This window comes from Pteropus medius, unplaced genomic scaffold (genome assembly GCF_902729225.1).
Source record: "Pteropus medius unplaced genomic scaffold, Ma_sr-lr_union100, whole genome shotgun sequence".
Taxonomy (NCBI): domain Eukaryota; kingdom Metazoa; phylum Chordata; class Mammalia; order Chiroptera; family Pteropodidae; genus Pteropus; species Pteropus medius.
In genome coordinates this window covers 5,689,602-5,714,434 of record NW_024351543.1, presented here as the reverse complement: position 1 = coordinate 5,714,434, position 24,833 = coordinate 5,689,602, and the positions used below count along the sequence as shown (strand labels likewise).

General features: G+C 38.2%; 1 protein-coding gene across 7 annotated transcripts in view; it reads left to right on the top strand.

The window, feature by feature from the left end:
• The window catches only part of GPR156 (G protein-coupled receptor 156), an 80,508-nt gene that overhangs the window by 38,341 nt on the left and 17,334 nt on the right, over nt 1-24,833 (top strand). For 6 of the 7 annotated variants that reach the window (XM_039843106.1, XM_039843109.1, XM_039843107.1 and 3 more), the window contains 3 exons: nt 19,451-19,586; nt 19,784-19,894; nt 24,095-24,220. In XM_039843106.1, the coding sequence (XP_039699040.1) occupies nt 19,451-19,586; nt 19,784-19,894; nt 24,095-24,220 (373 nt within the window). Of the gene's footprint in view, nt 1-6,161; nt 6,216-19,450; nt 19,587-19,783; nt 19,895-24,094; nt 24,221-24,833 lie in introns of those variants that run through there. The other variant, XM_039843112.1, reaches the window with a different exon arrangement.

The window sequence follows — 24,833 nt, the reverse complement described above, 5'->3', positions numbered from 1 at the left end:
ATAAAAATTCTAACAAGTTTTTCTTTTCTGGCAAACTCAAACAAGCTGATTTTCAAATTTATGCAGAAATTCAAAGGGCCAGAAATACTCTGAGAAAAAAATGGACAAGGTGAGAGGATTTCCTCTTTTGGATATTAAGATTCACTATAAAGCTAGTAATTATGACATGCTAAGTATGCTATAGGGGCAAGGATAGATAAATAGACCAGTGGAACAGATAGCAGCATTGTTTGGAATAGCCCAAGAGCAGAAACAATCCAAATGTCCTTCAACTGATTAATGGAGAAATGAAATGGTATATCCATACAATGAAACATTATTTGGCAATGAAAAAAAGAACGAAGTCCTAAATCACTCTACAATGTAGATGAACCTTCAAAACCTTTTGTTTGGTGAAAGAAACAATCATAAAAGGCCATGTATTATATGATTCCATTTATATGAAATGTCCAGAATAGACAAATCTAAAGAGACAGAAAGTAGATTAACAGTTGCCTATGGCTGGGAAAGGCAAATTAAAACTACAAGATGTTAAACAAAACCTTCAAGGCAGAAAATTGTCCTGAAAGAAAGGGTTCGAGCCATATGCTAGCCAGAAAAAGGATCAAGTCGTGAGGCATGCAGTCTAAACCACTAGCAGCAGGGCTAGACGGAGAATACAAACATGTTCCCTGTCCTAGGGTTGACAGGGCTCTTTTATACAATGAGTTTGGAGAAGAAAGATGTAAGCTCTGAAAGAATTTATGTTGGCTATAGATAAGGGAGAGGAAAGGAGGTAAAAAGGGGAAAGTTATGGGATAAGTGAATAGACCATAAGGAAGGAGTACTTGAAGATTTGGGATTGGTTGTGAGCAACAGTCTGGAAAGTTCATGCATAAGCAGTTGTGGTGGCGTCTGGTGGTCGGCTGCTCTTTCTACATAATCACTGAAATGGCCTGCCTGCCTGGCAGCTGATTCACAGGTTCAACATACATTCAGGAATGCCAGCAGTCTTTTGCTGGTTTCAGCCCATGGCTGTTAACTGATTAACTTCCCTTGTCTCTTCCTCCCATCCTCTGACCTGCTGTAATTTAATTTAAGGTATCTCAGAATTTTTCTCTTGTCAGAGATATATACCAAGTGGCTTAAATTTTTAAAGATAATGTTAAGATAAAGACGTAAAGCTATGAAACTCTCATGTACAGTGAGAGTGCATGTTGGTACAACCACTTTGGAAAATATTCGGCATATCTTCTAAAATAACACATATACCTTGTGAGCCAGCAAATCCACTTTTAAATGATACCCAGGAGTGTATGTACATTTATACCATGAGTTGTGTAAAGAATTTTCACAGTAGCATTATTTGTAATCACTTCAAATGTCCTCCAGTAATAGAAGGAATAAATAAATTATGATAGTCTTACTATGGAATACTATACAGCAGCAGTCCCCAACCTTTTGGGCACTGGGGACCGGTGTTCCTATGAGAATCTAAAGCCTGATGATCTGAGGTGGAGCTGAGGCGGTGATGCTAGCGCTGGGGAGCAGTTGCAAATACAGGTGAAGCTTCACTCCCTCACCTGCTGCTCACCTCCTGCTGTGTGACCCGGTTCCTAACAGGCCACAGATCAGTACTCTGTGTCCAGGGGGTTGGGGACTCCTGCTCTACAGCAGTGAAAATGAACAAGTTACAGTTACACCCAGCAACAACATGGAAGAATCTCACAAAAGTCAAATTTTAAAAGCTAGCCACCAAAGAGCACATGCTGCACGATTCCTCTTCTACAAAGTTCAAAACCAGACATAACTAAAGTATTATGTTAAAAGTCAAGATAGTGGTTTATCTTTAGGGAGGAAGGTAAGTATAATAATTATGAGTGGAGACTTTGAGGTATTGTAACGTTCTCTTTCTTTACTCGGGTGTAAGTTACATAGATACTTTCTTTGTGGTAATTTCATAGAGCTAGATATTTATAATTTGTGCACCTAAAAAATACCTTTTCTAGCCCAAGATTATTTTTTTAAAAAGCCAACCTCTCAGGGATCCACAATAATACGAGTCATGAAAAGGAGGTGGCAGTGTCTTCAGGGGACTGTTGAACAAGGGAAGAGTCGACTTCACAATACCTTCTTTACATAATATCAAATGTTCACATGTATTCAATTGCTTTGCCGGAATAGGCTCTCTTACTTTGATCAAATTACTGAATCAAGATTTATTCTTAAATTTCCTGTTCCCTTTGTTTTTGTAAATGTAGCTGAGCATCACATTTTCACTTAATTTAGATGCTAACAAGATTAGACAGTAATCCTACATTAATCAGTTTTTGATCCTATTCTATGCCTTATTCCATCTGCATCTCACTAAAGAGCTTGCTTTCTAGGAGGGGGTCTCAGAGTGTAAACATTTCTCAGGCATTTTGAATTATGCCATTAACAATGGTAAAAGGTACTATTCTTGCTGTGTGTGTGTGTGTGTGTGTGTGTGTGTGTGTGTGTGTGTGTGTATGTGTGTGTGTATTGGGAAGAGGTGGTAATCGGGATGCTAATCTATGCATAGTGACCTTTGTTTCTATCTGACTGAGCAGATGTAGGAATTAATCATTGTCAGTCCTGGATGCTGCTGCTGCAGCTGTCCCCCACTTCCTTTCAGCCCATGATAGATTTATTCGTGCATTTTGTTTGCTAGAAAACATGCCTCAGCACACACATACTGGCACATTAGAAAAGCTTATCTGTAAATGTAATTTTCTAGAAACAGTTTTTTTCTATACATCTGTACCTATATACTCTGAACTCTTTAAAAAGAGAAAAAAACAAACTGGTAATATTATATAACATTCGAACAATTATTTTTCATCCTGGGAAATTTCACATTGGACCAGTGTCTTAGGACTGCAAAGAACTGTCTCCTAACCTCTATACCTTTCTTCTTTTTGCAGCCAGCCCCCCTTAACTCCCAATTTTCAGTTTAGTTGCACCCGAAGAATCTTGGCATACTTTGGTTCTAGGCACAAGAAAACACATGGTCTAAATTAGCACGAAATTCATTTTATAGCAGGTCCCACTACAGCCTTCAGACCATAACTAACACTGTTTGGATCTCAGGCATCCTCACTACGTAGGTATCCCTGCAGCCCCACTAAATCCAATCCCTGGTGATACTGGTACCAGCTTGATGAAAATCAGAGTAGTCACTTCCTTCTGAATATTGAGAGTCAGCTCCCAAATTCAGTATAAATTTCCCAGGCCTGGTTTATCTATTTTCCTCCTCCCCACCCCCATCTCTACCAGATCAGCACGCCCTGGGGCAGAGACCAAAGGGAAGCAGCCAGTGCCTTTTTCGTCTGTTTATTTCTCCCTGGTGGCCCTCTGCCTGCCTGTATGCTAGACCTTGGCTTTAGGTATCTGTGCTCTCCTGGGCCTTTCTGGTCCCACCTCGTACTCACTGGGACCTCTGCTAATTTTTTGCACTCCCTGACCCTGCTTGATTCTTACAGTTTACTCTTTTGTTGACTCTTTCTGTATTTCTCTTTTTCAGAATGATCTCCTGGTTTTAAAAATCCTTGTATATTCCATTTCTAAATTACCACTGCTTGTCTTTACTACATTCATGCTCCCAGCCTCTGATTTATGTGTCTTAATCTTATAATCTTCTGCCTAGACTCCTGTATTCAAACTCTTTTGGTCTAACCTCTTCACCCACCAGTTGAGCCCCCATTCTGACAGTCTTTCTGATCCTGATAATTTTACCAAGCACCTTATTAGGAGAAGACAGGTTAATTCTCTGGACGTGAACTTTAGTGGTTGGGCCCATCTCCCAGAAGAAAAGCAGCAGCAAATCAAGTATCCTTTGACAGATGAATGGGTAAATAAAATGGTATATACCTTCAATGGAATATTATTCAGCCCCGAAAAGAAAGTAAGTTCTGACACGTCCTACAGCATGGGTGCACTTACCTTAAGTAAAATAAGCCAGTCACAAAAAGACAAATACTGTATCAGTATCTATCATATGAAATATCTATCATAGTCAGTCATGGAAATAGAAACTAGAATGGTGGTTGCCAGGGACTGGGGGGAGGAAGAAATGAGGAATTGTTGTTTAATGAGTACAGAGTCTTCGTCAATGTTCAGTTAATTGTTGTTTAATGGGGATAGAGTTTCAGTTTTGCAGGATGAAAAGGTTCTGGAGATCGGCTGAACAACAACATGAATATAATTAATACTACTGAGCTATACACTTAAAAATGGTTAAGATGGTAATTTTGTTATTTTATTGTATGTAATTTTATTTTACCAAAATAATTAAAAATAGTTTTTAAAAAGAGAAACAAAAACTCCTATTAGTAGGTAACTCATTTTGGTCAAATAATCTATTATGGGGCCATTTTCTTAAAACTATATTTTATTGCCTATAAAATATCTTGGGAGATAACAATCATCCTTAAGTTACAACCTAATTTGTGAAGTTGTTGCTTTATTTTTTCATGTCCTAAACTTGCATATCCGAACCTTTGGGTGGTATCCTTTCAAGTATTCCAGGATTTCATTCTACCATACTCAAGATCTCCTAGTGATTTAATAGGTTTTAGTCACATCCCTGTTGACCTTTCCAGGCTGCACAATGATCTGTCCTCACTCAATAGAGACCCTGACATTCTAGTTTTCCTTCTCCAGAATTTATTTTCCTCTTATGACCAGAGCCAGATGTTTCCTTCTGGCACACCATGAGACTGTACCCTGGACTTTAGAGTTTCAGAAGAAAAGAAAGAAGGTTTTGTGTGAGACATATAACAAAGAACAGTATAAGAGAAATGTTTTTGGCAAAGGGCATCTTTCTCAAATCTCCATGGGTAAGAATTTCTTAAGCACATAAGATAACAGTAGGAATATACTTCTTTTTCTTTTGAGACGTAATTCACATGCCATGAAATTCACCTTTTTAAAGCATACAATTCAGAAGTCTATAGTGTATTCACAGAGTTGGGCAATCATCACCACTGTCTAATTGCAGGACATTTTCATTACCCTAAAAAGAAACCTCATGCCCAGTAGCAGTGTCTCCCCATTCCTCCCTTCCCTCAGTTTCTGACAACTACTAGTCTACTTTCTGTCTCTACACATTTGCCTAATCCAGCAAATACACATAAATGGAATCATAAATCATGTGGCCCTTTGTGTCTGGCTTCTTTCACTTAGCATAATGTTAGCATAACAATTGCAATGTTCGTCTACGTTGTAATAGAAAGTACTACTTCATTCCTTTTTATGGCTAAATAATGCTCTGTTATATGCATAGTCCACATTTTACTTTTCCGTTCATCAGTTGATAGATATTTGATTTTTTCTACTTTTTTGACTGTTATGAATAATATGCTGCTGTGGACATTCATGTATATGTTTTTGTGTGGTCGTGTGTTTTCCTTTATCTTGGATATATACTTAGGAGTGGAATTGCTGGGTTATATTGTAGCTCTGCATTTACATTAGTGCTGAGCTGTTTTCCAAAGTGATTGTACTTCTTTATAATCTCACCAGCAATGTATGGGGATTCCAATTTTTCCATGTCATTGCCAACACTTGTTACCATCTGTCTTTTTTATTTTAGCTAACCTATTAGGTTTAAATTGATTTGGTGCTTTTGGTTTTACTTAGATCATTGTGATTTTGATATGCATTTCCCTTGAGCATCTTTTTATGTACTTATTGGCCATTTGTATACTTTCTTTGGAAAAATATATATTCAAATTTTTTGATAAGTTTTAAAGTACAATATTTGTCATAGAAATATACTTAAACCAGTGGTTTCTCAAATTTGATTCACAGTAGAATTTCCTATGGTGCTTTTTAAAATCCTGATACTCAAGCTTCACCCTTTACCAGCTTAATCAGAATATGTGGAAGTAGAACACCAGCAGTAATTTTTTAAAAACTCTCCAGGTAATTCCAATGTTTGAGAACCAGTGCTACAGACTATATGACCAAGCTGATGATACCAATATAGAAATGTTAAAAATTTAGAAACTTAGGAATCATACGAAGTATTAAAAATTGAACTAAATATGAATTGTAAAAAGCCTAATCGGGTCAAGAAGAAGAGGGAAGCTTTTTAATAAGAATTTTTGATAATATGAACTTTCCCATAACATGAAGTTTCAAACCACCTACTGTTAGAGAAAAAGTCCTGGCTGTGGTTCTTGCCTGGTGACCTGAGGAGTTGGTCTTAGGAGGTAACCATGGGTGAGCCAACAAACGCTAGTAGTCATGACACAATTAAATCCATGAACCCAGAAAATTTATCTCAATTATTTAGTGTTCAAAAGGAAACTGTGGCAAAATGTGCATATTAACTAGGAGGGAATTGAAAGGTAGGCTTTTGAAAGTCATAAGAAGATTGGAGACACCGTGGAGGGAAAAGGACATCTCTCAAAGAATGTCAGAAGCTCCCCAGAGGATAACAGGGGGGCCCCCAGTTTGTCAGGTTAGGTACAAAATGGGAAAAATGACTTTGAGAAGCGCCTTTGAAGAGAGTTCAAAACACATAAAGGTATTATTTAAATTATTTAAATCTATTAAAAGGAAGAAGCTAGAATAATAGTGCAAACTCTTGCTGCTAATAATGGGGCATAGGGAGTGCTCAGAGACCAAAAGACAATAAGACTAAAGTAATTATGTGCCCTTGAATTTATTGAGAAAGATACCAGCATCATTACCACACTCAAATTGCCCCCTGTGGGTAGATCAGTAGTAGCTGATCAGTGTTTTTGTGTTTTGTGTAGTTTGAGTCAGGTAGACAAATAAATAATGATTAATCACTGAAACCTGTTGGCACTCCTCAAGACGCTGAAAACCTCTGGAAGAAATGTTTCTCTTGGTCATACCTCTCCCTGAAGCTATTGCCCCAGCGCTCTCTCTCCTATTATCACCAACCCTCTTAAAAGAGTGGTATTCACTAGCCTCCTCCACTTCATCTCCAATTCACTCTTCAACCCATGCCCTCATTCCACTGAAATGACCCTTGCCAAGGTCATTAAACCAACTGATCTTTCAGACTCCATCCTGTTTAACCTCAAAGCCACAACACTTTACCATCTTCTCTGTTCCTTCTTTCTGAAACCTCTTTTCTTAACTTTACGATACATGAATGCCCTGGTTTTACCTCTCTGCTTCTTACTAGCTGCTTTCACTGGCTCCTGAACTCCACCTACCTATTTAATGTTGCTATCACCTTGTGTCCCAGTCTTGATTCACTTTTTACACTCTACCCCTCACTTAGTCTTAATCCCTCCTGCAACATATCCCCAAGCCCTGCCTCTTTCAAAGCCCCTTTTCTAACTTCATAGTTGATATTGTCAGATGTCTCTCAGTTGATTCAGATTCAGTGACCAAACACCAGACTCATACCGTACCCTAATCTTCCTCTACTTTTCTGTCTTTCCTGTCTCAGTTCATCTATTCTTCATTCTGGATTCCTTCATCTCCCTACATATTCACTTAGTCACTAAGTCTTAGACATTAAACCTCTGAATGACTCTCAGATCTGTCTCATATTGTCCATCTCCATTGCTCAAGGGTAGCCCTGATCTGCTTTTCATCTGAATTATTGCAGTAGCCCCCTAACTGGTCTTCCATTTCCAGTTGAGCTACTGTCCTCTTGCCAGAATTTTTTTCCAAACACAGACCTGGTTTTCAAACATAGACTTATACTGCCGACACAACTCTTTAGACAAGCATTTGAGATCTTTTGTGGTCTGGCCTTAATCTACAACTTCTGCTATTCTCTTTGAATTAAGTTGTGCTCCTGTTATACCAGGGAATGGCCATTTCTGGAGCATGCCATGCACTTTCATCACCATGTTTTTGTTCACACTCTTTCTCGTTTCATGACTCATCTCATTTTTCACCTGGCAAACTCCTATTCATCCTTTAAGACAAACTCTTATCCATCAAAATGCAGTCCCTGGACTAGAAGCATAGTACAATCTGGGTACTTGTCAGAAATACAAATCCTTGAGGCCCTATCCTAGATCCTACTGAATCTGAAACTTGGGGATGATGACTAGATATGTATTTTAACAAGCTCTCCAGGTGATTCTTACCCATTCTGAAATTTAAGAACCACTGTTCTAATGTACATTTCCTTTATCAATGCCCATAGCACTTCGCATATACCTATGTTACTACATATTTACCTATCCATTCTTTTATAATTCTATTTATAATCATATTTACCTCTTCATTTATTATACTCCTGTGCTACATATTAAGTTCTCAAAGGCAAATACAGTTTTGTGTGTGTGTGTGTATTTCCTAGCACCTGCCACAATGTCTGGCGTATAGGAGATGCTTGATAAGAATTTGGAGACTAAAACATTTCACTCCCCTCCAAAATTTGGTCTAGTCAAAGTGCACAGGGCTGATAACCAACTGATGTCCAAGGTTTCTCCTCTTCAAGACCAACATGTGCCGCACAAACCAAAAGCACACATAGTGACAATAAATACCAAGTGTTGGCAAGGATGCAGAGAAACTGGATCTCTCAAACATTTCTGGTGGGTGTGTAAAATGTTACTGCTGCCTTGGAAAACGTTTTTAGCAAATTCATACAAAATCAAAAATATACTCATTGTGCAATTCAGCATTCCTGGGTATTTACCCTAGAGAAATGAACACTTATTAAAAAAAAAAAAAAAAACCATACGCAAATCATACAACAGCTTTTATTTATAATAATCAAAAACTAGAAACAACGTAAACATCCTTCAGCAGGTGAATGTACAACAACTATGGTACATCCATACAGTGGAACACTATCTAACAATATAAAGGAACAGCTGTTAATACATGCAACAGCTTGGATTAATATCAAGGGCATTATGCTGAATAAAAAAAACAAAAAGCCAATCTCAAGATGTTACATACTGTATGATTATCGTGCATTCTCAAGAGACAAATTTATAGTGAAGAAGAGATCAGAGGTTCCCAAGAGTGACAGTGGGGGAAGATGTGAAGATAAAGATGTAGTTTGAGGGAGGTCTTGTTTGCATAATGGAACAAACAGTTCAGTATCCTGATGATGGTGGTAGTCACATTAATCTATACATGTGATAAATTTCACAGAACTTCACACACATACACACGGAGTACATGTTAAAACTGGTGAAATTTGAACAGGGTCTATAGTTTAGTTAATAGTATTGAGCCAATGTCAGTTTTCTGGGTTTAATAATGTACCCTGGTTATGTAAGATGTTATCTTTGGAGAAAGCTGGGTGAAGGGTACACAGAAACTCTCTGTTCTGTTTTGCAACTTCTCGTGAACCTTAAATAATTTCAAAATAAAAAAAGATTTTGAGAAAAAGCAAGCACAGGGATTTCTGGGGAAAGTTAAATTAGAAAGCACTGCTTGACATGATGCTAAAATGGGGCCGAGGAAGTGGAGGAGAGCTCACTGCCAGGTGAAGGTGGGACAGGAGGAAAGAGGAGTGGAGATTCCTGTCTTGGAGACCATTTGATAGAACCTGGCCCAGGCTTGTTAGCCTCTCTCTAATTCAGTTGTTCACTCCTGCTCGCTTGAGGAGGATTCAGTACTGGGGTGAATAGGCCTTGGGCAGGGGGCGTGTTGAATGGAGAGAGGGGCTAAGGGTTTTTCCTTAATAATGTTCACAATAGATTAAGTGTGTGAACAGGGAAAGATTAAATGGCATAAATGCTCAGGCGCTGGAATCAAATTCCACCTCAAATCCCAGCTCTGGCACTTACTAGTCATGTGACTTGAATTTAGCTGAATCCCATTTCCCTATTTTAAAATAGGGGTAAAGATAGTACCTATCTCAGAATGCTCTGAAGACTGTATTAGGTAGTATATGTAGAGCACCCAGCAACTGCCTAGCACATATTACATATATAATCAAGGTTGGCTACTCTTTTGAATATTATTCTGCATCGTTACCAGTATTCTAAGAAATAGAAAACACATAGTCAAAATCATCTGTAATATGTAATTTCTGACGATTCAAAAATACTTCAGGATCCTTCAGTACTTTGAACTCTTCATAAAATCAGCACTTAGTGTCCATATGTGTAAATGCAGACAATTTAACTTAAAATTAGTAGTTAACTTTCTATAACAGGCCTCATATGTGCTTTTCGCTTTAGATACATATCTCTAACCTTTATAGCATTCAAGAGGATAAATATTATTTTCCACATTTTCAGATGAAAAAAACCACTTCAACGTGATTTGGCAAGTCGCCCACCATATACAGCTAGTGTATTTAGTCAGTCTGATTTCAAAGTCCACTATATCGTGTTATCTCAGTATTAATCCATGAATGCTGCTTACACACACACACACACAGATTATCTAATAATTGTTCCTTTCATATCAGATTACGGGACAGATTATACAACTCCTATCACAGCCCAGGACAGACACTTCCAGGCCACTGCTAGGGCCAGGACTTGGAGACACTAGACAATGATGGAAACCAAGAGCCCAAAGCTAATTGCAGCAAGAATTTAGTCTGGGATTCCAGCCAGTAGGTAAAGCCAGGAGTCGTAAGGGAACCCTGCCAAGGTCCGAGGTCCAGGCCAGCAATCAAAACCGGAAGGGGCAGGCAGAGCCCAGCGGAAGGCATGCCAGGGCACTCAGGACTTCTTCTCTGTCTCCTCTGGATGATAAATGCCAACTAAATGGGGCCTTGGAGGAGCCTCAGTTGAGAAGGCAGGTGAAAATGTTCAGCCTACCAATGCCACTGCTGGATGTTAGAACCAGGGTCAAGAAGGCCCCTAGCAGAAGTTCAGGATGGACACAGGGTCCCATGTGGTGGGAGTAACCTAGCGGGGAGGTGAAAGAAAGCTGGTGGGAACCAGAAGTTTGGATATCTGGATTAGCTATGTCAGTGTAGTCCCGATCTGGCTATAAACTGTATTCAAGTCTCTGCATCTTGAAATGAGGGGGTCAGGTCTGATTACTGGTTTAAGCTGTGTTCCTTAGAACCCTAAGACTCAAATCCTGTCCTAGGCAATTTGTGGGGGTAGAGTTGTGTGAAGCAAGCAGGTCCTGCCTTTCTAGTAGTCCACCTTTTATCTCTTCTAAGTATCGGACCTCTAAGAGCCCTTCTAAGTCTAATGGTTTATCCAGGATAACAAGCATTTAATAAGTTTTCACTAGGGGCCCTGTAGAAGGTGCTGATGAGGACACAGTTAAGTAAAACCCAGTCCCTCATCATGAATTCCCAGATTCTGACCCGGTGGGGAACGATTCTAGCAGCTGTAGTTGTTCAGGATTCCTCTCCAATTCAGCAAGGCCCATAGTTCTCCTGCCGTAAACCTGAGGATGAGAAGAAGGGAAAAAGGAAAGGAAACCTCCCTAGAATGGCAGGTAAATCTTTCCTGCCTCAAAGAGACACATTTACATGTCATCTGGTAGATGATAATATTCTGATTCACAGCAGACTCCCTGGGATTGGGTGTTTCATGTGGCCAGTTGTGCTTGTGCTCTACTTAAAATCAGGGCATCTGCTCCGCCCTTTGGGAAGTGCTGCAAGTCTCTTGCTAGGAATTGCCCAAGGCCGCCTCCAGCAGCTAAAGGAGAAAGGAAGTTGAAATCACGGCTTTATAAATTACAACACATGCCTACTCTCTAGATTCTGAGGTTATATGAAGGACAAGGGTTTTTTGTTTCTAGCATTTAAAAATAAATTTAAAATATATTACGATTGCGTGAGAATGGCAAAAATACATTTTGAAACTAATTTTTTTAAATCAATGTGGAGTATGGCCATAATACTCCCAATTAAAGCCATGCAAGCTCCTCTCCACTAAGGGTACCCTTTGGGGCTCTTTTTCCTCTCATCACCAGCTTATCTTGAATCTGTCCGTACGCTTTTTCACTACTGTCCTAAACTTGAGGTGGTATAATGAAGTAATGACATTTGGTGTTACATCTAAATTTCCTTATTTTAGCTTTAAAAATATTTGTAAGGATGCATTTTTAAATAGATCCTTAGGCCTGTTCATAGTCCGAGAGAGCTATGCATTCTGAAATTTGTACACTGGAAGTTATATGCATATTCATATATAAATATCTATAATAAACATACATTCATATACATAGATTTTTGTTAAATGGCCCAGTGAGAAAACTGAAGAAACAACTGCTAATGTTCAATTAAAATTTTATTCTACTTTAAAAGACGAAAAGAGAATAAGAAAATTGTCTTTAGAGTAAAAAGGTTAGAAACATGGTAGGTGGTGTCCTAATGAGCTAAGGACAGAAATTATATCTCATTTGCCTTCCTGTCTCCAGTTCTTACTACCTTGACAACTAGATATATATAGGAATTGTTGAGTTAATGTTCGACACAGGAAGATCACTAAAAAGATAGTAACTAGTAAACACGGAGACATCGAGGTCATCTGCTAAAAGGGAATTTGAGGGCAGGATACTTAGCAAGTTGTTTTTTGCACTTAATAACTAAATATTTTTATTGATTTATAACTGATTGGGACATAAATCCTAATGCACCTCTGGTAACCAGGTCAGCCTGTTGTTCCTGCTTAAGGCAGAGAAGCAGAAATGCAAAGTACGACTGGCTTATTTTCCCAGTGGCAGGGAAAAGAAACTTGCCTCTGGAATAAGTTAAGGGAAGACCTGGAAGGACCTTAGATTTCATCAGGTCCAGCCATTTAGCTATTATGCAGGCAGAATGTCTTTGTTCTTCTAGTACCTCTCCAGCTTCAGTAGCTGCAGGCTTGCACTGACAGAATAGTAGGTAGGGAGCTTGCTCTCTCCATGTAAAACAAATCTGTGTCAGTACTTATGACTATGGGAAAGCAAGAAAATTTAGAGTACAGGCCCAGCCAGGACAAGAGGCAGAGCTGAGTATTTTAGCTCATGATAAAACATAATTTATTGGCTGTAAGGATGTAAAGACAAGGCATGCTTCCTAGCCTAGCTGCAAGCAGCAAATCAGTCCAAGATCAGAAGATTTTCTGAAGCCAGTGAATGGGATGTGTGTTGTTAACCTCTGAGCAGATGTAAGCTGAGAGTCTAATCTGTGTGGTCGTGAAGATGAGGTCTCATCCATCAATTGCTCGACAAGGGCTGTCATATCACTGGGCTTGCATGGCCCTCAACACATGATGTAAGAGACATATTGGACAAAAGCATTGCCTGGGGGAATTCTCCAGGAAGAATTCAGCCAATAGAAAGGACTCTTTCAAGTGGCCTGATTTTATTGGAGACAAGTAAATACATATGTGCGTGCCCATATGTGAATATACACACCCCCAAGATGCTGCACTTTCTTACAAACAAAGAGAATGGGAGAGCAGAAGCTTCACAATGATCCTTTCTCTCACTTATTTTTAGTCTCCCTTCAGCACCTTGCTGACAGGGGAAGCAAAGGAGGGGCTCATCCAGATAAAGAGGCTTTTTCAATGTGGGTTTGGGTTATGGGCATTTGCCAAGTGGTCAAAACCCAGTGTCTATGGAAATCCACAAAACTCAGAGCCCCTAAAATATATCTCTGGCCCTTTTGTGTTCAGTAATGCTAGAGAATCCTCAGCAATCCCAGGAGGGACCAGAGGGAGCCCCCTGAAACGTACTACACAGACACTGAACCAGCTCTTAACTCTCCCTCTGATTGTCAGGGATCTCTGCTGCTTTGCAGCCATTAGCCACCTAACAGAGAGCATTGCCAAAGAAAAATGAGATTAGAGAAGACAAAGAAAGGAAGAAAAGATGGGCCTTCCATATCCCTTAATGAATTCATTCATTCACTAACTAATGGTTATGGAACACTTGCCATTTTCCAAAGACTGTGCTAGAGGCTGAGATACAGATGAATGAGAAACAAACTGGCTTTTGAGGAGAAGAAACTGTCTAGTGGGACAAACATAAAAAGCCGGTAATATAACATGACCATTGTATTGATGCTCATTTACCCTGGGGTATTATAAGGACATAGAGGAGGGCACCAAACCTAGACTGAGGGCATGATCCAGATACATGCTCTTATTTCTTTGAATTCAGTGAGGTGAGTCACTCACAAAATGTTAAGAAATTCCTCATAGAACAAATAAAAGGATTAGTAGCACAGTGAGCTTCGCCGATTGATGTTGGAGACCATCGATTTGGGTGTCAACAATCTGCAAGTTTGTATCATTTTCTTCCCCAGCGCTCAGCTGCCTGAATGTAAAAGCAGACAAGGGATTGTAATTTTGAGGAGAGCTTTTGTGGGGCAGATGCTGCAAAAGGGCTTGTTTGGAAAGAGAATTGAGTGTTGGTGAGAGAACAGTTCAGATAACCAACCTGAGGTTTGAAATTGGGTAGAGAAAAGAAGAAAGGCTGATAAACTGAGGAAGCAAAGGAACCAAGGAATTTTTGGAGATCTGTAGGCTGTCAGTGAGCAAGCGTGTTAGAGGTAGGCATATGAGGTGGCTGGAGGATGGGAGGCTCATTCATTCATTGGAGTATTTTATTGAGTGCCTTCAATATGCAAGGTAGTGTTCTAGGGCTGAGAGTACATCATGAATAATTCTAATTGGGAGAAGACAATAAACAACAATAATAAATATGTAAATTATGTAATACATTATAAGGTAATAAGTACCGGTGGGATGGGAATAGAGAGAATAGAGCAGGATAAGAAGGATTTGGAGTTCTGAGGGAAGAGTGTGATTTAAATGGATTGTCACGTAGTCTTAATTGAGAGAGTAACATTTGAACAAAGACAGGAAAGGAGAGAGGGCATAAACGATGCAGATGTATGAATTAAACATTCCAGGCAGGGGAAATAGCCATTTAAAAGCCTTAAAGTGTGTGAGTGCCTGGTATTTCCAGGAACAGCAAGAAGGCCTGTGTGGAGTACAGTGGACAGGAGACAAAGTAGGAAATGAAGTTGAGAGATAATGGGGACCAAATATGTAAGCCTTGTAGACCTTGGTAAAGACTGGCTTTTCTTCTGAGTGAGATGGAGAGCCTTTGCAGGGTTTTGAGCAGAGAAGTGACATGATCTGATTTACCTTTAACGATCGCTCTGGCTGCTTTGTCGAAAACAGATATCCAGAGTAGAAGCAGGGAGACCAGTTAGGAGGCTATTGCAGTAATCTAAATGAGAAATGCAAAGTAAGACTTTCCTCAGGGTGGTGGCTGCAGAAGTGGTAAGAAGAAGTTGGATTCTGGGTGTAGTTCAAGGATAGAGCCAATAGGATTTCATGAATGATTAGATTTGGTGGTGAGCAAGAGTCAAGGATGACTCCTAAGATTTTTGATCCAAGCAAATAGAAAGATGAAGTTACTATTACCTGAACTAGGGAAGAATTTGAGAGGAACAGGTTGAGGGGGGGGAGACTAGGAGTTAAATTTTGGATGGATTGTGATCAGAGAGTGGGATATTGGTGTTTAAAATTTATGAAGAGGTACCGTTCTAAGTGATGATGACTCTGGGGATGGGTGTCCGAAAGGGGAATAAAGTGAGGTCATTATGAACGAAGGATTTAGAACTCTGGCGGTTGGAAAGTTAATGAAATCTCCTAGGATGGTCTACTAGGATAGTGGCCCAGGCAGAAGAGGAAGGAGCAGGGCCAGGCTGCTCTTGCCCTTAGGATACAAAATTTGAATATAAATGGTTGGAGATCACACAAATACTAGTTTGAGGTATACAGAATTTGAATTGGGTTCGGATTTTGAACTCGATGTATTAGATATAAGCAAAAAAATTAATTGATTAATTAATTTAAATTAATTCATTTAAAAAATAAAAAAAATAAGCAAGATATAAAAATGATTACTTTTTTTATTACATTACACACATTACACCAAAGATGACATCATATAATAAAGCTATTTGGAATACAGATGAGATAAATTTATAATCCTATTGTTACATGGATCAAAAACAGTGGACTGAAAAAAATTCAATGGATTTTCACAATTTAATCTTAATTATTGTATTAAAAAGTGTTCTGGAAAGACATCATGTTTGGTTTTAGATATGTTTAAAACTCAGTGATATCATTTATATCAACTCATGTAGCATTTTAGAAAGCATGACCCTGTGACATCTTTGGAAAGTTTTCTAATAGTCAAGGCAAACCAAGAGGTACCCTGAGCCCCATTTGCAGGCCACGTTTCCAAACTCAGTTCTTAACCATCACTAAAAAGAAACAATAGTGTGACCGGTCAGTCTTCTATAACTCAAGGTTTATTATACTTGAAACCAATATTTGATGAAGAATTTTACAGCATCATACCTGTGAGCTGATAGATGTCACTTATGCATCTGATGTCTTAAAGACTACTGAGATGATAATCCAGGTTGATGCAGTCCTGCAGATGTAGATGAATATATTTCTCTATATGTATTGAGAACTGATTTGAGAATAGAAAAATCAAGAAAGCTCTTGCCTGATATTGCCAATCAATAAATGAAGAAAAAATGATGAGATAGCTATATAATCCTTAAAAAAACTTGTTTTTGACTGCCAGTAACCCAGTCCAAGTTTTTATCTCTTCATAAATGCAACACAAGAAACCTAGATGTGACTGGCTCTTTATAATTAAGTATGTAATATTTAAATCTTCTTGTTTTGTGTAAATTTTGTGTTTGTGGTTGATTAAAATATTCAGTATACGTAGGTTCATCTTTTCATTCAGTAGGAAAATATAAATAATAGTGGTTGAATTCCTATCAAAGTAGCAAAGACCTTCCCAGACATGCATAATTCTCCTGCTGAATTGGAGATGATTCACTTTTCAGCACTTCACAGGTGTTAACTTGGCCAAACAAAATAGCTATATTATTTTTCATTCATTTTTTTCTGGGACAAGTTTTCAGTAAAATTGTTTTACTATGAAATATACATATGTAAGTCCATAACATGTCCATTTGAAAAATGGATTTGCATCAACTTCTGAGATGTGAAGACTATGTAATATATATGTTGTCAAAAATAACTGAGTTCCTCCTAACTAAATCAGGATGGGGAGAAGTTCTAAGTCAAGATTTCATGCAATACTGGATTGTATGAAAGGAGACCTGATTGTGCAGTGATGTTTCAATAAAATGGGTCCAAAGAAAAGTGAAGAAAGAAACCTACCCATCAATGATCTAGGCAACCCAAATGTGTGACCTCCTCACCGTTGCTTGGTGAAGAGGTCATCATGAGATACTTATGGCTCATGCCCAGGAGCTTGTGAGCAGCCGTGAGGAAGAATGGCCTCAGTTATTGGTCTTGCAAGAGCCCGCCCTGGCAGTGGTACCACTGCCCAAGCTTCTGACTGCACTGAGCGGCCAGTCCCAGGTCAGTGGTACTTTCCTTTCTGAATCAGTGTCGGCGCTGGTCCCTTAAATGTATGACTCTTCTTATCAAATGCTTTGTGAAGCTTCTGGTTAGCCTTGTTTTCCTTTCGGTAGTCAATATTCACCACATATTCCGCCTTCTTATGAGAAGAGACAAAGAAACTAGGGAAGATTACTCTCAGTACACAAGTTGAAGACATGATGACAGAGGAGGGTAGGGCTAGATCTTAAATCTAAATACAGGAGACTTAAGGTAAACAATAGAAAAATGTTCTTTATACGTGTAGCTCTCTTGCTAAGTGATGAAGGTAGTATTTTAAGAAAATAAGTCTGAAAGTAATGTATAGGAAGTATCAGGGGAAAATGAGGGTTACAGAGAGCTGAAAATTACACCAAAAATCTAAAAATTAGTATTTTTGCATCACCTTAGAGTTTTCAGAGAGTTTTGGCACACACATCATTTAACCTGGGGTGAATATGAAAGATGGTATCATGTTGAATTCACACACAAGGAAACAAGAACCTAGAGGAGTTAAATGACTTGCCCAAAGTCACACAGCTGTGAATGGCACAGCCAGGATTCCCAGCTGTCGCAACTGACTCCAGTTCCATTGCTCCTGACATGATCGTATCTTGGGTAAATGTGATCGCAGGAATAGAGAGTGAGGGACAACTCAGAGAGATTTTGAAATAACAAATGAAAGAAATTGGCAATCGATTTGGTGATAAAGAAACAGGTGAAGAAAAGATAATTTCTAGGTTTCTAAAGCCTGGAAAATGGTGAAATTAATAATATCAGCAGCTAATGTTGGGAACATACTTACTAGGTGCCAGGTCCTGTGCCAGGTTCTTTGCGATACTGCCTCATTGAATCCTCACAGCTTTGAAGGGCAGGGGTATTATTACCCCCATTCTACAAGGGGAATGCATGAAAGTTGTTTTCACTTTTAGAGGGGGGAAAAAACGTCCAAGAGTTTGCTCCAAGACCAGAGAAAGCTCGACTGGACTCTTTGGCCTTTGTTGACCGTCCTTGAAACCTGAGTCCTAAGGCAGTGGTCTGGTGTTCTTATGTGTATGGACGTAATTATGCTGCCAGCCACAAAGTAATCAAGCTGGGCCAATGGTAGTTATAATGTTTGCAAATCCAGCACTGACAAACTGTTTAATGCTTCCTGTGGACTTTGTCTGCCATTAAAATAGGCTGCACGAAGCAGTTGCTTTTGCCTTGGCTCTAGGCTTTAAGATGGTCAGCCAGGTAATCCAGGTACATAGATAACAATGCTTTCTTCTTCAGATATTATTAAAAATGAAAATAAGTATAATTAACTTGACTCAGTATAAATATTGCATATATGTAAAATATACTATTTAGACTAAAACTCTTAAAAATAATTGCTTTCTTTCTTAATTGCTATTAGTTACTTTTACTTCTTAATTGTTATCGATCACACACACACACAAAACCAGCTTAAGCCTGGTTTTCCCAAGGTTAACCAATTCACACATTTCTACCTTGTCCTGCCTGAGCCTCTGTTGGCGCATAGGGTTTATCTGAGCCCCTGATTATCCATACCTCCCTCTAATCTTTGAATTGTTCTGTAACCTTATTTAAAACTCAAGAAAAGACCCTTCCCAAATTTCCTTCTTTCAGCCCCTGCTTCCTCTTCCTTACTTGGTCAGGTAGACACAGGAAAACAATTTTCATATCAAATGAAGTAAATAGTGTACGAAAAAAGTCTCAAACCTTTTTCCAAATAGTACTTTACAGCTCAAACTGTAGTTTAGGCTTCAAACTGTATCTCTTTAGGTATCTACCTGCTAGTTATTTAATCATTAGGCTGCCTACAGCAGTCTCTTAGCAACTATAAATGTGGAAAACTCTTAACTCTTCTTTGATACTACCTGTTTTTAGAAGTTGACCTTCTTTTAAAAGACTTGGAGTCATACAAGCGAGAAATGTCAGAATTTAGTTCTTTTTAAAAATAAATTTAAATAAATCATAACGCTATTTTATGGGGCTCTAAAGTGGTTTCTTCCCCGTGGCCTTTCTTTCACTCTGAGGCTGCATTGGAGACTATGCTGGTGGGGAAGCTCTGTCCACTCCCAGGGCAAGGGGTCATGGCTGTAAGTGTCTTCCTTCCTGCCTCCCTCTAGGATTGTGAAGATGTCCAGTCCCAATCTGAATATTGTGACCTTACTGGGCAGTTGTCTGACTTATAGTAGCGCTTATCTCTTTGGGATTCAAGATCGAGATGCGTCCATGGGAAGCTCAATGGAAATTCTCATTCAGGTAAGTGAAGTCTTGAAATTTTTGTTTTGAATATAATGCCAAAGTTTGATAATTTTTTAACCAACTGCACCTGTGGGTGGTGGTTACCTTTATCTCAGTCCACGCGCTCTGTGGACTGAGGCTTTGCAGATCAGAATGTGTGGAGAATGACAAAGGTTCCTCTCATGCCTCTTGTTTCTGTCCCTTTCCACCTGTAGGTAAGACTATCTGTGCTGTGCATTGGGACCTCTCTTGTGTTTGGACCCATTCTGGGGAAGAGCTGGCGACTCTACAAGGTGTTTACCCACAGGGTCCCAGACAAGAGAGTGGTGAGTAGGCAGCAAGTACACACTGCTTGACTGCAGACGGCAGCTTCACTATTCATTAAAAGCTAGAGAAACATAGTCCAGGCACTCTCTGGACTAAGAAGGATGGGCCTAGAGCTGTGAGCAAGGGAGAGGACACCCATTCGGCAGATAATATCAGCCTAGAAACTACCTGGCAGCAGATCTCCTTCATGTCCCTGGTATCAGTTGTCATCCTAACCACATTCCCCATTTTATCAGGTTCCCTCATAGAGCTGCCTCAACCTCAAAGTTTATCATCAAACTCTTTATCCAATGGCCCTGCCCAGACCCAATATATTTCTCAATTGGAGTTTACTTCTCTGGAATGGTGGGTTTTGTTTTTTAGCAAACATTATCGAATCATGGTGAATATTTATCAAAAGCTCAGCTGCGAATACCCATACATATGGAAAAGATCGCCTAAAGAGCAAGAAGTTCGTCCATCCCTTTAGAACACTGGTTATTAAAGAGCTTTTATTAAATAGCTTTATTGAGGTATAATTGACATGCAATGAGCTGCACATATTCAAAGTGTATGATTCAATAAGTTTTAACATTTGTGTACACCGTGAAATGTGCTGTATAATCCGTAAAAGCTTCCTCATGCACCTTTTCCTCCCTCTCCTGTCCAATCCTTTCATCCCTGTCCCTGTTCCCAGGCAAGCATTGATGTGCTTTCTATCACTATAAATGAGTTTGCATTTTTCCAGAATTTTATATAAACGGACTCATACAGCATGTACTTTTTTTTATGTCTATCTTTTTTCTTGGTGTAATCATTTTAAAATTCTTCCATGTTGTTACGTGCACTGGTGATTCTTTCCTTGTTATTGCTGAGTAGTATTTGAATGTGTAGACACACTACAGTTTGTTTACCTGTTCACCTATTGATGGATGTTTGGGTTTATTTCCAGTTTGGGGGAGTTATTAAAAATAAAACTGTTATGAACATTAATGTACAAGTCCTTATGTAGACATATGCTTTCATTTCTCTTGCATAAAAACCTATGAGTAGAATGGTTGGAACATAAGGTAGGTGTATGGTTAACTTTTTAAGAAGTTGCCTGTTTTCCAAAGTGATTGTACCATATTACATTCTCACCAGCAGAGTCTGAGAATCTCTTTCCTCTGAATCCTCACCAACATTTGACTTGATTGGTCTTTTTTATTTTATCCATTCTAATAGATGTATGTAGTAATATCTCACTGTGTTTTAATTTGAATTTCCCTAATGCAATATTGAACATCTTTGCACATGTATAGCTCTTCTTTGGTAAAGTATCTGCTCATTTACCACACATTTTTTAATTTAGTTGTTTGTTTTCTTATTATTGAGTCTTGAGAGTTCTTTTTTTTTTTTTGTACTTCTGAATACCAGGCCTTTATCAGATATGATTCACAAACATTTTCTTCTAGTTTGTGGCTTTTCTTTTCATTTGCTAAGAATGTCTTTCAAAGAGAAAACATTTCTAATTTTGATGAAGTCCAATTTACCTAATTTTTATTTTATGGATCATGTTTTTGGTATCAGATCTAAGAAACTTTTGCTTAATCGAAGGCCGCAAAAGGTTTTCTCCTGTTTTTACTTCTAGAAGTTCTAAGAGTTATAGGTTTTACAATTAGGTCTTTGATCTATTTTGAGTTAATTTTGAAATATGGTGTGCTGTAGAGATGAAAGTTGATTTTTTTACATATAGATATCTAATTGTTCTAGCACCTTTTACTGAAATGACTGTCCTTTCTTTACTGAGTTACCTTTGCACCTTTGTTGATACGTAGATCTACTTATGGATCTACTCTGTCTCATTGATGTAGTTGTTTCTTTTGACACAAATATCATATTATCTTGCTTACTGTATTTTTATATTAAATTTTGAATTAGAGAATATTAGTTTTCCAACTTTGTTCTTTTCTTTCAGTGTTGTTTTGGCTATTCTAAGTCCTTTGAATTTTCATATGGATTTTTGAATCAGTTTGCCAATTTCTGCAAAAATCCTACTGGGATTTTGATTGAGATTATATTGAATTTATAGGTCAAATGGTGGAGAATCTACTTCTTAACAATGTTGTGTCTTTTAACCTATGGACACAGTATATTTCTCCATTTACTTAGATCTTCTTTAATTTCAGTAATTTTTATTGTAATTTTCAATGGAAGTCTATGACATCTTTTATTAGATTTATTTATAAGTATCTTATATTTTTATGCTACTATACATGTTACCATTTTTTATTTCACTTTCTAATTATTTGTTGCTAATATGTAGAAATACAATTGATTTCTATATGCTGACCTTGTTTGCTGCAACCTTGTTAACTTCTTTATTCTCTTACCTTTTTTGTAGAGTCCATCAGATTTTCTACATGGATTATTATATCATCTGTGAATAAAGACAGTTTTTGTCTAATCTTTTGTATGATAGCACTGGCTAGAAACAACAGTACAGTGTTCAATAGAAGTTCTGTGAGAAGACATTCCTAAATTGTTCTTGATCCTGTGGGGAAAGCATTCAGTCTTTTACAACTCAGTAAAACATTAGCTGTAATTTCATTGTAGATTCCCTTTATTTAGTTGGGGAAGTTTCCTTCTATGCCTATTTTGTTGAGAGTTTATATAAGGAATCGATGTTGGGTTTCGTAAAATGCTTTTTCTATGTCTATTGACATGATCATATGGTTTTTCTTCTTTAGTTTATTCATATGTTGGATTACATTAAGTGATTTTAGGATCTCAGACCGTCCTTGAATCCTGAGACAAACTCCACTTGGTCATGATGTGTTATCCTGTTCTTATACTGTTGGATTTATTTTGCTTATAATATGTGTATTGACATTCATAAGGGATATTGCTCTGTAATTTTCTTGTAAAATCTTCTGCTTTAGTATCAGAGTAATGCAAGCTTATCAATTGAATTGGGAAGTATTCCCTCCTCTTTGATTTCTGGAAGAGTTTGTGTATAACTGGTATTCACCTAATATAAGTACTTTACAATAGTATGCTTCTCTTTCTTACCTTCTCAATCTTTGTGTTATTATTTTCACTTTTGCATGTTATAAGCCCCACACAATTATTTTTTGTTTAAAAATGAGTTATCTTTTAAAGATATTTAAAAAATAAAAATTGATCCCATTTTTTCCCATGAAGTTAACATTTCCAGAGCTCTTAATCTCCTTGTATAGGTATTCATACGATATTATTTTCCTTTTGCCTGAAGGATATCTAACATGCTAATGCTGAATTTTTTCAGCTTTTGTTGATCTGAAAAAGTCTGTATTCTAACTTTGTTTTTGAAAGATATGTTTTGCTGGATGTTTTGCTAGAATTCTAGGTTGAGGTTTTCTTTTTTTTACTTTTAGTACTTTGAAGATTTTTCTCCACTGTTTTCTCACCTGGCCTGGTATCTGATGAGAAATCTGATGACTTGTTTCTCTCTATATATCTTTTTTTGCTGATTGCTTTGAAGTTTTACTTTTTATTACTGGTTTTGAGCAGTTTGGTGAAGCAACTGATTTGTTTTTATCTTACAGAGACCATGAAATATGTAACTGCTTGTGCTTCCTTCTTTTCATTGGTTGACAAAAACTCAGATCCACATTTCTGCCCCAATTCATGGATGTTGTGTAGTCTCCTCACCTGAACCTTCATCATAATTCTCTTTATTTTCTCTTTTCATTAATATTTTTCCTTGTCACTCTGTTGCAGGCTGTGTATTTTCTTAATTTTATTTTTGTAGTCACAAAAGTAACACATTTTCTTTGTATTAGGTCAAGTGATTCATATAAGTATAAAGAAAATGCTAGTAATACTTTTCTACCACTCTTAGCTCTCAATCCCACCCTTCGGGTTAATGGTTGTTAATAGTTTTATGTGAACACTCCCACATCTCTGTGTGCTTGTATAAATATATCTAGAAATAATAGAGTATTTATTTTATAAGACCTTTGAATATTTTGTGGAAAAATGCAAGATACAGGAAAGATAAGCAAATGGAACTCTTTAATGGTGGTAATGATGATATAGACGTAGAAAACCTTGTAAATATTTAGTATCTGTTTCACCTTCGAAAGCTGGAAACGAAGCTTTTTGGAAGTGTTCACCATCGAGCCTATTCACCAGAATACTAGCCCCTGTGTCTTATAGCCAGTGAGCTAAGGAAAATTATGACCTTGACTCTTTTACAGATAATCAAAGACCTGCAGCTGCTGGGGTTGGTGGCAGCCCTGGTGATAGCTGATACAATCCTGCTCATGACATGGGTACTGACTGATCCCATCCAGTGCCTCCAGATTCTCAGTGTCAGTATGACGGTGAGGGGCCCAATCCCTGGAGAATTTAATTCCTGAACTGGGGGTGGGGGGTTCTGGCTTCCGTGGTACATGGGGGTCATTCTCCCGGTTGTATTCACTGTGTGGTCATCCTCCCAACAAGAAGATAAGTCCCAATAAGAGGGAGAGTTAGGAACTGTGGCTGCCATGAATGCCTTGCTCCTTGTCTGCAAGGTGTGCCACTATTCCCAATGCTCCTCCCACTCCAAGTGCCTTCTAACAGCATTCACTGAGATGTCAGCACACTGGATCTGCCAGGCAGTTATCTCTGCTTCCTCATTATCAATAATGAGAACTTTCAGCTATAGGAAGTTGCCTTCCCCTAATTGATGAGAAGTAAAGGTACAATTTCCAGGTGGCCTTTGGAGTCAGTCAACCCTGTTTCAAATCCCAGCTCGACCACTTTCCAGCCACTTGACCTTAGGAAAGTTATTTAACCTCTCTAAGTCTCAATTTCCTCGTAGACAAAATGGAGATAATAATACTACCTATTTCTTAGGGCTCTGGTGAAAAGTAAGTGAAACAATGCAGGTCAAGAACTCAACCGTGCCCAGTACATAGTGTTCAATTAATAGGAAATCTATGTCTCCAGCCT